Source organism: Portunus trituberculatus, chromosome 40 (assembly GCF_017591435.1).
Source record: "Portunus trituberculatus isolate SZX2019 chromosome 40, ASM1759143v1, whole genome shotgun sequence".
Taxonomy (NCBI): Eukaryota; Metazoa; Arthropoda; class Malacostraca; order Decapoda; family Portunidae; genus Portunus; species Portunus trituberculatus.
Genome location: NC_059294.1, coordinates 26,706,972 through 26,724,479, shown reverse-complemented (window position 1 = coordinate 26,724,479; position 17,508 = coordinate 26,706,972). Strand labels below are relative to the sequence as shown.

At 39.1% G+C, this 17,508-nt stretch overlaps 1 protein-coding gene and 1 long non-coding RNA gene across 3 annotated transcripts in view; one reads left to right on the top strand and one right to left on the bottom strand.

Moving 5' to 3' along the window:
• Positions 1–14,288: 14,288 nt before the first annotated feature.
• LOC123516300 lies at positions 14,289–15,744 on the bottom strand. Its single transcript, XR_006678154.1, has 3 exons — positions 15,618–15,744; positions 15,119–15,257; positions 14,289–14,756 (listed from the first exon to the last, which is right to left on the bottom strand). It is a non-coding gene; the product is annotated as an uncharacterized LOC123516300 (long non-coding RNA).
• A 23-nt stretch (positions 15,745–15,767) lies between these two features.
• The window catches only part of LOC123516299, a 15,538-nt gene continuing 13,797 nt past the window's right edge, over positions 15,768–17,508 (top strand). Inside the window, exon 1 of one of the 2 annotated variants that reach the window (XM_045275573.1) lies at positions 15,768–15,875. In XM_045275573.1, coding sequence (XP_045131508.1) covers positions 15,774–15,875 — 102 coding nt within the window. In that variant the 5' untranslated portion in view covers positions 15,768–15,773. Of the gene's footprint in view, positions 15,969–17,508 lie in introns of both variants that reach the window. The other variant, XM_045275574.1, reaches the window with a different exon arrangement.

The following is a 17,508-nucleotide window of genomic DNA, read 5'->3' as shown; positions in this document are numbered from 1 at the left end:
GGTGGAGTCCCTCCAGTGGAGAGAGACGAGTCAAACTTCTCTGGTGGGGCAGGTGGAGTCCCTCCAGTGGAGAGAGACGAGTCAGACTCCGCTGGTGGGCCAGGTGGAGTCCCTCCAGTGGAGAGAGACGAGTCAGACTCCGCTGGTGGGGCAGGTGGAGCCCCTCCAGTGGAGAGAGATGAGTCAGACTCCGCTGGTAGGGCAGGTGGAGTCCCTCCAGTGGAGAGAGACGAGTCAGACTCCTCTGGTGGGGCAGGTGGGGCCCCTTCAGTGGAGAGAGACGACTCAGACCCTTCTGGTGGGGCAGGTGGGGCCCCTTCAGTCAGTGGAGAGAGACGAGTCAGACTCCTCTGGTGGGGCAGGTGGAGTCCCTCCAGTGGAGAGAGACGAGTCAGACTCCGCTGGTGAGGCAGGTGGGGCCCCTCCAGTGGAGAGAGACGAATCAGACTCCTCTGATGGGTCAGGTGGAGTCCCTCCAGTGGATGGTGACGCGTCAGATTCCTCTGATGGGGCAGGGAGAACCCCTTCAGTGGATGGAGATGCGTCAGACTTTTCTGTTGGGACAGGTGGAGCCCCTCCAGTGGAGAGAGATGAGTCAGACTCCGCTGGTGGGGCAGGTGGAGCCCCTCCAGTGGAGAAAGACGCGTCAGACTCCTCTGTTGGGACAGGTGGAGCCCCTCCAGTGGAGAGAGACGATTCAGACCCTCTGGTGGGGCAGGTGGAGCCCCTCCAGTGGAGAGAGACTCAGACTCAGTGGAGAGAGATCCGCTGGGTGGGGCAGGTGGAGCCCCTCCAGTGGAGAGAGATGAGTCAGACTCCGCTGGTGGGGCAGGTGGAGCCCCTCCAGTGGAGAGAGATGAGTCAGATTCCGCTGGTAGGGCAGGTGGAGTCCCTCCAGTGGATGGAGACGCGTTAGACTCCTGTGTGGGGCAGGTGGAACCCCTCCAGTGGAGAAAGACGAGTCAGACTTCTTTGGTGGGGCAGGTGGAGTCCCTCCAGTGGAGAAAGACTAGTCAGACTCCTCTGGTGGGGCAGGTGGGGCCCCTCCAGTTGAGAAAGACGAGTCAGACTCCTCTAGTGGGGCAGGTGGGGTCCCTCCAGTGGATGGAGACGCGTGAGACTCCTGTGTGTGGCAGGTGGAACCCCTCCAGTGGATCGAGATGCGTCAGACTCCTCTGGTGGAGCACGTGGAACTCCTCCAGTGGATGGAGATGCGTCAGACTCCTCAGACAAGAAAAGCTGTATGAAACCCCTTCGACGGGCTGACTCATCCCATTCTTTGGGGACGGATGTATGCGTCCTTCTGATGGGCTGCAGAGCCCCTTCAGTAGGAGGTATACTGGACCTTTCCACTAGTGATATTACAGGAAGAACCCCTTCAGTAGGGACAAGTAAGAACCACATTGATGGGACTTGGCAGAGCCCTCTCATAGGGAAGAGCTGTAGTGAATCTCTGATGGGGATGTGAAAGACAGTTACACTGAACTCTATGGAAGGTGCTGGCATAACCTCTTCAGTAAGGAAAAATTTATTGAAGCCCCTCTGATAGGTTCATGGAATTACTTCTTACTAAGCCCCTGTGATGGTTTTGCAGAACTCTTAAGTTAGGAAAGCTGTAGTGAACCACACATGGCTGTGGTCTCCAGTGATTGTGAACAGACTAGCCACCACTGATTGGATGGGTGACCCACTGAATGGTGAAGGCCTGTCGATGTCACTAATGGGGTTGTTGGACCTCACTAGTGCGTTTTACGGCAGGAGCTAAGATAGAGAAGCCCGCTGATAATGTGTGGGCGCCGTTAGTTGAGAAGGTGGCACTGCACTGTACACTGCAAAAGGAGGCGGTGGATTGCGTTGAGAAATGTCTGTTCCTGGATGAAGCAACAGACAGTGAACCTCAAGGATGGCGTTGACAGGCCTGAAGGGAAGAGGCGCCTCTTTGTCTGGTACGTGTATGGCACTGGAGTGACACAATCTGCCTAATGTCAGTGCCTGTGTATTTTTCCCTCAGCCATGGAAAATTTTCTGCTTATTGCTTTGGTCAGAGGAAGACTTGCATGGCAGAGTCTCGAGCTGAGTCTTAAGGAAACTGCTGCTGCCACACTGCACTGCTGCACTGTTTGGCACACGTCACTGTGGCGAGCGGCACCACGACAAAGGTTGTTGTTCTTGTCTCGTTGAAGTTCTTTTCTTTCTTAAATCTTAGTCAGTTACTTGCAATGTATGTTTACCTGTGACGCTGTTATTCATTTGGATAGTGACGGTGTTGGCTTGTGTATTATAGAATGTACCCATAAGAGACATCAATTATTCACAATTAGTGTTTAAAGTAGACTCTTGCCGCAAAGGAGTCATGTGTGTGTTCCACGTAGATGCTCCGTGGTCACCTGACGATGGCTGCAATAATGGTGTGTGTGTGTGTGTGTGTGTGTGTGTGTGTGTGTGTGTGTGTGTGTGTGTGTGTGTGTGTGTGTGTGTGTGTGTGTGTGTGTGTGTGTGTGTGTGTGTGTGTGTGTGTGTGTGTGTAAAGTAAAGTAAATTGCCATTTCATTGCATATACATATATATTGGTTTAATAGATGTGTTCATTGGTATGGTCTATCGGTCCAAGGCTCCCTGATAGATGTAGCTACTAAACTATGTAGTGACCCTTTTGGAAGACTTCACTTGGCAAAATATTAATAAAAATACAAGAATAAGTTCATATTCCACCCAATCACATGCACACTATACATACATAAGAATTTATCTATTTCTAAACACATTATCTATACAAATACTTGTGCGTACATGTTAAAGTGTTTTTGTTGTATGAAGCTTAACTTTATTTGATTAGCAGGCCAACTGTAGATTCTGTAGGCCTACATAAAGTTATTAAGTTAATTATTTTTATTTATTGTCCAGCCGAGCGGTTTCACTGGTGGTTTTAGTGTTTTTAAACAACCCAGGTGTACAAGGAAAACTCAGTATATAAAAGTTTGCATATTATGTACTAATTTACAAGTGCTGTCCACACACACGTACAAGTGTGGCCGCCGTGGTACAGTGGGGCCGCCGTGGTACAGTGGATCCGTGCGTGCTTTGGGATCCGAGGGGTCTCCAAGCGCACGGGTTCGAATCCTGTCTACGGTCTGAGTGTAGGTTGGGCTTCCTCACTCGGGGCAACGGTTTCCTAGCGGGTGGGCTTTGAAATAGGAGGTGCCTTTAATAAGTATCCCCTTTAGCCCATAAATTCCCGTGAAAAGCCCACATGGTATAAAAAAAAAAAAAAAGTACATACGGAAAACCTGCTTAAAACTCGGGTAAGTGTTCGTAATGTCACGAGTTCACAGAGTATCCTTTAGCCCAAAATTCCCGACAAAACCTGCTTATAACTCGGGTAAGTGTTCGTAATGTCACGAGTTCACAGAGTCACTTAAATCCCGACAGCACACAGGTTAGACGCACACACATTTGACACACCCCGCACTTCCCAGTCGCCGGCTATCTTATTTCTCACTGGTAGTGATACCTATATAAAATGCATCCTACCTATGGAGATTATATTAATTTGTTTATTTATCTAAGTCAATCATGAATGCAACAAATTACTAGTTAGTTTTATGAAATAGAGAAGCACCTGCAATTCTTGTTTAAGGAAAATGCGAGGTCAGCATTCACACACGTTGCACCACATTACGAAAGATTGTATCAGATTTCTATAATGATTAATACACTTATATAAAATGTACTTGTCCTATCCTATGGCGGGTACATCGCTCGGTCACCTACCCGTCGCGTCCTCGCGACGTAACTAGAGAAATGTACCTAACCTATCCTATGGCGGGTACATACATACGCATATGTATACTTCCTGAATGATTTATATACTTCATTAAGGTAAACTTATCATACAATACAATAATGATGGACTGCAAGCTGCTAGATATAAACACGTAAGGAAGTGTTCTTTGGTTTTTCTTTTAAATTGAAAGTAGCTGATACTAGTAATATCTTTCATATTAGCAGGCAAGAAATTCCATAACTGTGGACCAAAGTAAAATATGCTGTGCTTGAATAACTGTGTGCGGAATTGCGGGCACTCCAAATTTAAGTTCCCACCTCTTGTTGCATACGGTGAATCTACATATTTAAATTGGTTGTTATTTGGAAATCTTTTAATGAATTTGAAGATGGAGAAAAGGACAAAACACTTATCGAAGAAATTCAATAGTTTATGATTAGAAAAAAACTGTAGAAGTTGAGTCGAATTTACCCATAAAATTTTTTTTTTTTAATTTTCTTTAATCTATTTATGAAAGAGGGCCAAGTGCAGGCCCAAACTGAGACACAATATATGAAATAAGAGTAACAGAGTGCATAGTAAATACTGAGTAGGGCTTCATTTGTGAGTTGATTCCGCGTCTTGTACAATATCTCACACATCCTAGACCGTTTCGTGCATACATTATCAATACGAATATTCCAATTAAGGTTATCATCAATAAATGCACCTAAAACTTTTATTTGAGTGACACATTGCGGAGTTTGACCTTCAAGAAGTATTGGTTGGATCTGATTTTTTACTGACAGATTTTGGAAAAAAATATAGTTAGTTTTACTTATATTGAGTGTTAGTTTGTTACGTTTTATCCATTGATTTATTAAATGTAGTTCTGAGGTGTAGATTGTGTATGTCCTTGTCTTTCATAAGCAAGTTTATGTCGTCTGTTTACAGAGTGAATATAACTTTTGAGCTGGATTTGATTATATCATTTATATAAATAAAAAAAAGGTTGGTCCTAGTATAGACCCCTGTGGAACACCTACTGATATGGATTTAGTAAGAGAATATTTAGAATTACAATAAACAGCCTGTGTCCAGTTGGTGAGATAATTTTGTAATAATTTCAATGATACACCCCTTATGCCAATATGTTTAAGTTTGCCAAATAAAATGTCATGTTTTAACGTGTCATATGCCTTCGACAAATCTATAAAAACACCTACGGAATAAGATTTTTCTCCTAAACATTTATATATATATATATATATATATATATATATATATATATATATATATATATATATATATATATATATATATATATATATATATATATATATATATATATATATATATATATATATATATATATATATATATATATATATATATATATATATATATATATATATATATATATATATATATATATATATATATATATATATATATATATATATATATATATATATATATATATATATATATATATATATATATATATATATATATATATATATATATATATATATATATATATATATATATATATATATATATATATATATATATATATATATATATATATATATATATATATATATAGTCTTTTATATATATATATATATATATATGAGACGATATATAATATCACTCCTGTCTCCTTTTTTATGTTTGGGATTACTTTTGCACTTTTTAGTTTACTAGAAAACATGCCGGTTTTATAGTAAAACTAAATTGGCAAAATTGCGGACTCAGAAGAGCGACTGGCGCGAAAGTCATGTTGGCAATCAGTTTAGATACTGTTGATCTCCAGATAGTCTTTTAACCAGTAGATATAATTTTCTCAAATATCTTGCTAAAGGCTGGAAGTATACATATGAGACGATAACTAATAATATCACTCCTGTCTCCTTTTTTTTATGTATTGGGATTACTTTTGCACTTTTTAGTTTACTAGAAAACATGCCGGTTTTTATAGTAAAACTAAATTGTACTGACCAGTAGGGTGTTGTTTGCCATTCTGCCAGATTTCCAACCAAAAACATTGAGCCTATACTACTCATGGTTCTTTAATCACAGTATTATCAACAAACGGCGTTCTAAGAATATTCTGACTTAACGCTGGCTCCCAGAGCGAGGCGGTCAAAGGAGGCTCAGGTGACTCATATGCGCGGGCGAGACCACAATAAGCCAAGCGGATGGAATACCTCTCTCTCTCTGTATATACTCTGGTCGCCACTATGGAAGGATACACTGACGCATCCTCGTCAGTGTGTTGTACAGCCAAACCAAGACGTTTGTCTACAGAACTAATAAATAAAACTTGCAAGGACCACTTTTACCAATAAATCAAGCGAGGAAGAGGACAGCAAATGCAGCTGGTATATCTGAAGGCACAGTGAAGAGGATTTGTCCCAGTGCAAACAAGATATACACCACACAGCATCACAACCTTATCACCGTTTCTTTTCCCCACTCATTATATTACACTGGGTATCTCGAGAGGACATAATAGTAAATATTTGGTAAATTATCAGCCTCATTTTCACTTTTATAACCAGCACTTTAACTATATTTAATTTACCTATGGCATCTTCATGTCTTGTCCATCACTTATACTTTTTTTTTTTTAGCGAAGTCGTGCATTAAAATAAATAAAAAAAAACAGTTATTTCGTTTTCCTTGAAGAAATGAGAGATATGGCAACGTCGCATGGATTATAGGCCTAGCCCTACGGGTCAGTACAATTTAGTTTTACTAAAGTGGCAGATTTATAGCATGGGTTAGAGTGCTGGTGTGACAATAATTTCGGTGGAATGTCATCATAGCCAGGAATATTTGTTGTGATAGAGCGTAGGTGATTACATATTTCAAGATAGTTTGTTGGAGGTAAATACATTGAAAATAAGAGAGGCTTATTTAAGTACTGGAGGTAACCCTTGTTAGGTGTGTTTTTAGATGTAGTACTGGCTAGGCCAGGGAATGATCATTGAACTTGTTAGTAATATCCGAACAAAAAGGATATAATTCAATATGTTTGTTTGACGAGTGAGAATTTTTACCAAGTATAAGATTAATACATCTCCAGTGACATTTAGGATCTCCTTGATTTATCTTTAAATCATCTCTGAAAAAATTATTCCTTGCAGTTCTTAATGTTGATGTTAATTTATTTCGATATTTCCTATGCGCTTCACCATACGTTAAGGACCACTTACGCGCCAGTCGCTCTAATCTGTTTCTTTCCTTAATGGTGTTTCTCAGGGCCGGAGTGACATAAGGACTACGTTCATTCTTGGTATTAGATTTAATTCCTCTTTCTGGAGAGCGTTTCTGAAATAAATAATCGAATTTACTAATAAAGAAATCATTTGACATGTCAGGTCAGTTAGATTCCATGACGTCACTCCTTCTAATTCTGAAAGATCATTACTGAAGTTTTCTAATGCTGATTGTGTCAAGATACGCTTCGTGATATATGTTGGTTCAAGTTTAACAGAATGATTACTAGTGAATTGAGAAACAATTGGAAAATGAGCAGTTAAATCAGTCTGCAATATGTAATTACTGATATTATTTTCAGATTTTGTAACCCAGATATGATCAATTAATGTGGCAGAGGTATTAGTTATTCTACGTAGTTGCTTTAGTAATCAGAGGGAAAAATGAGTATAAATACATATCATTAATAAACTCAAGGACATGAGCATCATGTTTAAGTAAATCTATGTAATATCACCAAAAATATAAATGCATTCATAATTGTAATCGTTAGCAGTAGAAAAAGTATCATTTAGTCTATTTAGAAAGCTTTGGACACTACCACTGGGAGGCCTATATATACAGATGAATAAACACTTTTTGTTTGCTATAATACTTTCAACACCTAAACATTCAATGTACGGTTCAGTAAATGAAAAGTCAGAAAACAAGCTAGAATTATAGTCTTTGGATATATAAACAGCTATACCACCACCATTACGATTTCTACATTTCTTAAACATTTTGTATCCTGGTAGTTGATATAGTGAGATAAGATCGTTGTCAAGACTGGTTACTGTAAATCCTAAAACATCAAGGTTTACTCGAGTATTGGTCAAGATTAGGTCAATAAAGGATTGGAAGTTTGTAAAAATGGAACGAATATTCATAGCAAACAGAGTAGTAGTAGTTGCGTTATCAGTGCTAATAACGGAAAAAATATTAGGATATACGTAGTCGTAGTCAAGAATCGTGAGCGTAAACAAGACTGAGTAATTTCCAGATCAGCATTATATATATTATATATAACAGTAAATGGATCGAATGATCTACTTCACTGGTTAGGATTATCGGATTTGTAAGTAAAGATATTAGATCGTCATTACTTGAATATGAAAGGGCAATTCAGAAAACAGATGTTAGTGGCATAGTAAATTTGTTGACTATAAGTACTCGTACTTAGAAGTCCTCTGCTGTCCATACTCGCCCTTTGTGTAGTACCATTGTTCTTGCCCACATTTGTGGGCAAGGATAATGTGTGTGTGTGTGTGTGTGTGTGTGTGTGTGTGTGTGTAATTCACCACGGTCGCCTGCTGGTCACCCAGCCAGTCTTCCCCATTACGGAGCGAGCTCAGAGCTCATAAACCGATCTTCGGGTAGGACTGAGACCACAACACACACTTCACACACCGGGAAAGCGAGGCCACAACCCCTCGAGTTACATCCCGTACCTATTTACTGTTAGGTGAACAGAGGCTACACATTAAGAGGCTTGCCCATTTGCCTCGCCGCTTTCCGGGACTCGAACCTGGGACTCTCTCGAGTGTGAGTCGACCATGCTAATCACTACACTACGCGGCGTGTGTGTGTGTGTATTTCCCTAGTTGTATTTACCTAGTTGTAGTTTTACAGGGCCTGGGCTTTATGCTCGTGTGGCCCCGTCTCCATATCTACACTTATCCAATCTTACTTTAAAAGTATGCACACTCGTTGCAGACACTACTTCTTCATTTAAACTGTTCCACGTCTCAAAACATCTTTGCGGGAAACTATATTTTTTAACATCTCTCAGACATCTTCCTTTTCTCAGCTTTTTACTATGCGATCTTGTGCTTCGAATGTCATATTCTTCTCTCAGGATCAGTTTCTCATTATCCACTTGGTCCATTCCGTTGATCAATTTATAAACTTGTATCAGATCTCCTCTCTCCGTTCTTTGTTCCAGGGTTGGTAGATCCATAGCCTTTAGTCTCTCCTCATATGTCATCCCTTCAAATTCTGGAACCATTCTTGTAGCCATTTTTTGTAGCCTCTCCAATTTCCTTATGTGTTTCTTTTCATGAGGGGTCCACACTACTCCTGCATATTCCAATCTGGGTCTTATTATAGTACTTATCAATTTCTTCATCATTTCTTTGTCCATGTAGTGAAATGCTACTCCAATATTCCTTAGCAAATTATATGTTTCTCTAAAAATTCTATCAATATGGCTTACTGGTTGATTGTTTTCTTCCATCGTCACTCCTAAGTCCTTTTCCTTTTTACTTTCTCCAGTTCTACTCCATCTCCTATCTTATAGATTCCCACAGGTCGTCTTTCACTCTTTCCCATTTCCATGACATGGCTTTTGTTCACATTGAATTCCATTTCCCACTTTTACTCCATTCCCAGATCTTATTTAGGTCTTCTTGCAGTATTTCACAATCCTCTTTTGCTTTATAACTCTGCACAGTTTCGTATCATCTGCAAACAGATTTATGTAGCTGTTCACTCCTTCTGGCATGTCGTTAATATAAATGAGGAAAAGTATTGGTGCCAATACTGACCCCTGTGGCACTCCGCTTTCTACTGCTCTCCACTTGGACTTCATATCTTTAACTACCGTCCTTATTTCTCTCCTCCCTCAAATAATTTTCTATCCATCTCAATGTGCTTCCTTTTAAGCCACCCTTCTCCTCTAACTTCCATAGTAATCTTGCATGTGGCACTTTGTCAAACGCCTTTTTTTAAATCCAAATAAATACAGTCAACCCATCCCTCTCTCTCTTGTACTCTATCAACTATTCTAGAATAGAAACTCAATAAATTAGTTATACACGTGTGTGTGTGTGTGTGTGTATGTTTCACTGTTTGATCTGCTGCAGTCTCTGACGAGACAGCCAGACGTTACCCTACGGAACGAGCTCAGAGCTCATTATTTCCGATCTTCGGATAGGCCTGAGACCAGGCACACACCACACACCGGGACAACAAGGTCACAACTCCTCGATTTACATCCCGTACCTACTCACTGCTAGGTGAACAGGGGCTACACGTGAAAGGAGACACACCCAAATATCTCCACCCGGCCGGGGAATCGAACCCCGGTCCTCTGGCTTGTGAAGCCAGCGCTCTAACCACTGAGCTACCGGGCGTGTGTTGTGTGTGTGTGTGCGCGCGCGTTACAAGCCTCTCAGACTTCATTTAGCTTACTTAACTCCTTCCTGGATGCAGTTTAATAAATAAATAAAACCTTTTTCCATACAGAGACTGTATTGACTTCCATCCGCACGTCTATATATAGTTCCCTCAAATGGGCATTCTAGATTGACATCTATATAATACACTGCAGAAAAAATCTGAACAAACAGTTGAATCTATAAACGACAGTTATTTGTGTTTGTTTAATGACAATGTATGTCAATCAATATATTTATATAAAGGTTTGGATTTACTTGGATGTAATTTACTTACACTTTTTTTTATATTTTTCACGTAATCATTTTGAATCTTTTCATTTTTAGACAACGCTGCTGGTGTGTGGTGCAGTTCTTTCTCCTTGACATGATAGACTGATTATAAAAAAAAGAAAAAAATGTGAACAGCTGTGAATCAATAAGATATTTTTTATAAGACTCTAATTTGGGTCGCAACCATGGGGTTGGAAACCACTGTCTTATATATTAGCTATTATTGACTGTCCCTGATGGATTTAGATATTACTGAGTGTGAGTTGTTCAATGTTGTACATGGCACTGGTGATTCCGTCTATAGTTCAAAGTTTGTCCTGGCGTCTATTGTATTTTCGTACAGTGCAGTACTTGTCCTTTTCTCTCTTTTGCAGCGGATTAACACCCTGTGGTGGCTCAGCTCTGTGTGTCTGGACGCTGTGTGTGCAGCGTTTTCATATGAGTATTGGAATACATGCAGCAATTGCAAATATTCCATCAGTCTCCAATGAGAGAGAGAGAGAGAGAGAGAGAGAGAGAGAGAGAGAGCTCGGTGTGTTATTGGCAGTGGGAAAGGGATTCCCTATAAACAGGCAGTGAAACCAACCAGGATGCAGGCCAGGCAGGGCACCGCCTGCCTGGTGTCCTCCATAACCTTGAGCTGCGGTGTTGCCAGTTCTCAAGTCACGTTCAGTTTAGATATTTGAGTCCTGATAAAACTAATGACATGATGCCGCTCTAAATTATCCAGGGTAGCCTATGTACTGTCACGCCAAGTTATTAAATAGATTAATGAGTAATCTTTCTATCTATCTATCTAACCATCTATCTATCTATCTATCTATCTATCTATCTATCTATCTATCTATCTATCTATCTATATATATATATATATATATATATATATATATATATATATATATATATATATATATATATATATATATATATATATATATATATATATATATATATATATATATATATATATATATATATATATATATATATATATATATATATATATAATTTATGACTGTCATTAGAGTCTGTAGCAATTGCTGCATATATTAGAAATTCACAAAGTATATATACATCTCAATCTAGCTATACCTTCCCCACCAACACTCAAAAACTTCGGTATAATAAAAGTGTCAAGTTTCACCACGTTAAGGAAAAATTTTCCTACTTTGATCTGCAAAGTGTTTTCCTACTTCAAACTTGTTCTGCAGTTATGGAGACGTGGAGGAAATTCCGTTGCCTGTTCCTCCTCTGCTAGTCGACATCATCCAGTCGAGAGTAACATGAAGAGGGGAAAAAATAGATAAATAAGTGAATGAAGAAGCCTTGAAGTGTGATTTTTGTCATGTAGATGTCTGTTAGGGTTTTTTTTTTTTTTAATGATTCCACATATTCATCTGTTCATTTTTATGTGGTAGGAATATGAAGAAGTGATGAAAACACAAGAATTCATCAAAAATACAGGTTGAACCCCTTAAATCCGGCAAATGTTGGACCTGAGGCTTGCGGATTTCGAAAAAATTCCGGACTACAAGTGGTCTTTAAGTAAGCTCCCTAAAAACAGCCTGCATATTCTTAGTCAGCTTGCACTATAACTGTACCATTGTTATGATATGATATATGTTAGCCATACAAGCAAATATGCATGCAGGATACAGAAGGACACATGCTAAAGGAACACAAGTTTAAATTTCCCCGCAAACTTACATTATTTTGGGAATTTTGAAATACTCCCGCGAAATCAAATTAATGCCGGAGTTTGCCGAACTACGGAAATCCGGGAAGTTCATCCTGTACTAGTCTTCCTTTCTACTTTTCTATTCATTTATATCCATTTATTCATCTACCATTACCAATTCAAATAAGATTTTTATTTGCATTATAACTATAAAACATTTACTGTAGTATTCATGTCTCATTCTAGCGGTCTTTAAGGAGACACTTCCTACATTTATGTGTGTCATGTGTTGTTGTTTTCATTCTATTGAACATAACTCTGTGAAGCAAAATCTCTCTCTCTCTCTCTCTCTCTCTCTCTCTCTCTCTCTCTCTCTCTCTCTCTCTCTCTCTCAAATAAAATAAAAATAGATAAATAATAATGATAATGATTAGAAATGAAAATAAGAGGAAATAAAAAAAAGTAAGTAGGTTCTGTACGTTACAATTTGCTTCTCAGTTATGTACCGTACCAGTCAACAGTCAACCACTAATGACCAATACTAATACTAATACTACTAATGATACTACTACTACTACTACTACTACTACTACTACTACTAATGATACTAATACTACTTCCACTACCACTACTACTACTACTGCTACTTCCACTACTACTGCTGCTACTACTACTATTACTACTACTACTACTACTACTACTACTACTACTACTACTACTACATTCACCTGAACTGTGTGGGCGTAACTTGAGAAAGCTTGTTTCTTCACGAGCAACAATGACGTAACCAATATTGCCAAACACTGACGTAATAATGTAATGGTCTTCCTTAAATTTCATTCTACTTACGGGGTCGTGTCAGCTGTCTTCAGTTTTAGTGTTCTGGGGATTCCAAGTACACATATGTAGATGCAACACTGCAACGCTGTGCCTTTCAGCAAAACAGGGCTAATGAAAAGGGACACACACACACACACAGAGAGAGAGAGAGAGAGAGAGAGAGAGAGAGAGATGGTAGGTCTGTGTTGTTAGAAGATGAGGAGGGGGCGTGGTTATGTACGAAACGAAAACTGGTAAAGGGCAACAAAAACGATTGAATAGAAGGGCCCATTGAGATGCCAGTTCCCGAACAGGGTCGAGAGAGTTAGCCAAAAGAATGGGATAAATGTCTTGAAACCGCCCTCTGGATGAGTTCCGGTCATAGGTGTTTGGAAATAAGAAAGCAGGCAGGGAGTTGCAGAGTGTGCCAGAGAAAGTGATGAATGATTGAGAGAACTGGTTAGCTACTGTGTGAGGGAGGAGGACAGAATAGGGTTGAAAGGAAGAAGAAAGTCTTACGCAGCGAGACCACGGGAGGAGGGGAGCCATGCAGATAGATCAGAGGAGCAGTCCGCAAAACTTTTTCATAAGATGATGTAAGAAGCGCACGGGTTCGAATCCTGGCCACGGTCCGAGGTTAGGAAGGGCATCCACTCGGGGTAACGGTTCCCAAATGCCAAAACGAAAGTCCTCCTGACTCCTCTGTCAGGAGGCACCGTCCTAGCCCTAATATAATAGGGGAACCGGACGTAAACCGAAAAAAAAAAAAAAGATGTAAGAACACGAAAAATTGGCAGGAAGTCCTGATGTCCAGCACAAGATAACTTTTATCTATATTGTACAGTAAAAAAAAAAAAAAAAGTATGAAGGAAAACGAAAGAAATGGGTAGAATACATGTGGCACGTGCCACGACCCTGTTCACCATATACACACACACACACACACACACACACATATGCTGTGTGCATATATATATATATATATATATATATATATATATATATATATATATATATATATATATATATATATATATATATATATATATATATATATATATATATATATATATATATATATATATATATATATATATATATATATATATATACCCCACACGCACGCAGGCATGATATAGAGATAACGTCATGGTACTGTAAGGATTTAGGCTTCGTACCGAAATAAAATTTCCAGGAATCAATGCTGCTGGCTGCTGAACAGTCTCTTTCTCAGGAGAATTTGAGTGAGGTTTATCTCAAGTTTTTTCTATTGTTTTTCTTTCTTTTTTTTTCATTTTTACTGTCTATGTAATTCAGTCAAGTAATTTATAAACTTATTTAACCCAAAATAAAAAAGAATATATTATGTACACAATAGTTTCATTACATTGAATGTTGAACAATAAAACAGGTTTATTGCGTCATCATGTTCCTTTCTTTCCTTGGCTGGAACTTGTAGGATGCATTTACGCTGACAGACACGCCCCCACTTCTCCCCCAGTCCTCTTGCACCATTCTACGTATGGCTACAGTCATTTATTGGCATAATTGTTCGTTCCTTTATGTTATGTTTGGTCACACTATTTACTTAATGAGATCTGGGCAATGAACATAATTCATAAGTGAGGGAGTTCTAGATAACCTGAGCTTGATAATTAGCTATCTGGTGGAACGTGTCCGTGTCTCCGGAAAGGTTTCCTTTCAGCGTCGCTGCTGCAGACGCCGTGTTCGCTGCCAGACGTGCAAGACTGCATGACATCGCCAACTTGCAACCCGCATGCTGGAAGAGTAAGTTAATTAATTAAGGGGGCCAATGAAAGGTGGGCGATGGGGGGCGCGGTTCCGTGAGGCAATTGCCTGCTGCTTACAACCTGGGGAGCGAGATGCAGCCGTGATTTGCACAACTATCAATATGAAATTGAAAACAGTAGCACCACTGCTGGAAAATGTGTAATAACCATTAATTGTACTATTATGTACAATGAATAATGTGAATAAGATATCGAAATTTATCTATAAAAAGTGGAAAATATGTACTGAATTTATCTATTTACCTATTTTCTTACACCGTCATTGAGGAAGACAGGCCACAATCATTAATTTCTTCTTTTCTTATTCTACAAACAACAAAATTCCAATTACAGCAAGCAGCTCGTCCGAGAACTCCATCTTGACCATTGGTGTTTGGTGCAGAGGTCACGCAGCCAACCAGCCAGCCTGCCACCCAGCCAAGCCTGCAAGCAGTCTGCTGGATAAACAGCCCCGTGCAAACCCGCCTTAGCTAGGGTACGTGGGACAGGTTAAGATTAGGTTGGGTCAGGCTAAGATTCACAAGAACAAGTAAGCTTTATCTGTGAAAAGATAAATGTTTGAAATCTTTACAGAGATAACAATAGCTAACTTGCTATATAACAAAAACAAATAACAAAATACACAACTCTAATAGCTGCAACAGAACGATGACGAACGTCACGATATTCTAATATTTCCTTTACACATTGATCTCATAGCACGCTAATATTTGCGATACATTGTTATTAGCATTAACATAACTTGTACAGCATTATATGTTAAAGTGTAGCCATAAAATTGAACTCCAAACGCGACATTTTGCTGAGTGAACCAAAATATCATAGTTTACCATTTCAAACTTGATGCTTGTCCCTCATTCCTTATTCCTCACTCCACTCCTCACTAAGGAAGCTATGGAGTTTAGCATCCTTAGTCCTCACCGCACCTCAATTCATGAACAAAGTGACTATACATTAGTATACATTACATACGTTTACAGTATGATATGTTGGGCAACGATAACCGGAAATTCATCTTGCCACACCTCACACACACCCCTGCTCACGCCGCGCCACACCAAGCCTCACATTGCTGGGTATTTATTGTGGTGAGCTTCTGTTAGCTGGTCAGTTTTATCTTTGTCTGTTAATAGATCTAACGGAGCTTGTGGATCAATAGTTCATCAATACCAGCAATAACAGTAAGTACATGATGCTACTACAGTCCTTTGTATGTGCGTGTGTCAGTGATAAGTTACGATGATAAGATGATGTATGTTGAATCTTGGTTGGATATATTTTTAGGGGAAATTCCATGGCATACTGACAAATGCGTCACATCTCCAGAACAAATACGTGTGGTTCTAGAGGGAATCATATGCATGTAAACTAATTCATTGTGATGCATTTTAGGACAACGTTTAGATATACATTTAGTCAGTCATTCCTAAATCAGAATTTACTTTTTTTTTTAATTAATGCGTTGTGATTATTATGACTGTTTTCACTACGGAGAATAAGCCTGCAGACTAAGGTTTGGCAAAAGGTCCTTGAGGGTTGCACAAGAACAAGTGAGATAAGCTAATGCACTTTTGGCTTATTATTTAATGTCATATACGTAATATAGCTAAACACGCACAATATATTATTGGTTATTGTAATATTATAATATAGACATCATTATATCTAACCTATTATTTTATTAAGATTATAATCATTGGGAACATAATATTTAGTGATGTCTATACGGCGCCTGACTAATTCATGTATCGTGACTCATTCAGTACAAGACGCATACACAGTGTACATCAGCAGTGTTGCCAGATCTACCGAAATTTCATGAGATCTACTGAAATTCCGACGAATCTCATGAAATACCGAATTATTGCTGCAATCTACAGAATTTTGATAGGTTCTCCAGAATTTCTCCAGAAATTAAACTTCCCGGTTACTGGTAGTTCGAAATTCATTAGAGGGGAAGGGAGTGAGCAGAGCAGAAGGGGTGGGGTGGGGGGTTAGCGAAGCTATATAGGCCTCTGGTAGTGCCTGCATGTAGTGCCCACAGTAGTATAAATAATATTTATTCAGTTTATAACCCTCCTATACCCTTGTTTGTTTCCCACGTAACATGTCCCTCCCTTCCTTTCCTTCCCTCCACTCCCCCCGAGAAATCAGACTCAGTACACGTATTTGGCCTCCCTTCCCTCCTCCACTCCCCAGTTGGAATCAAGTAGTAAATGCGTATTTCGCCTCCCTTCCCCCCTTTTGTGGATCACGGATAATGAGCCAATGTACCCACACCTCTCTACCTTCATGCTTAATTTGTTGTGCTTGCCTCACTCAAGTGCAACGGTGGAGTGAGTATTTTCAAGCATAAATCTCATGAAAACAAAACTGAGAAACAGACTGTCAACTAAAACTATTAGTGGGATGCTTCACACAAAAGAATTATATCAAATTATAATTGTCATGATTTTGAAATAAAAAAGAAATGGTTAAAAGAATGAATAGTGAAATGTACAAGAATAATTTAATGTGAGCAGGAAACAGCAGCTGAAACCACTGCTGATGATGATGAAGTAGAAGACTGATGTATGTTAGGCTAAACTAAGGTAGTTCGTTTTGTTTTGTGAAAGAAGTAATTTTTTTCTACCAGCATATTATAATAAAGTATTGCAGTACGGTACTTACAGAAAGTTTCTTAATTTAATTTCACTACTTCAAATATATTCATATAAAAAC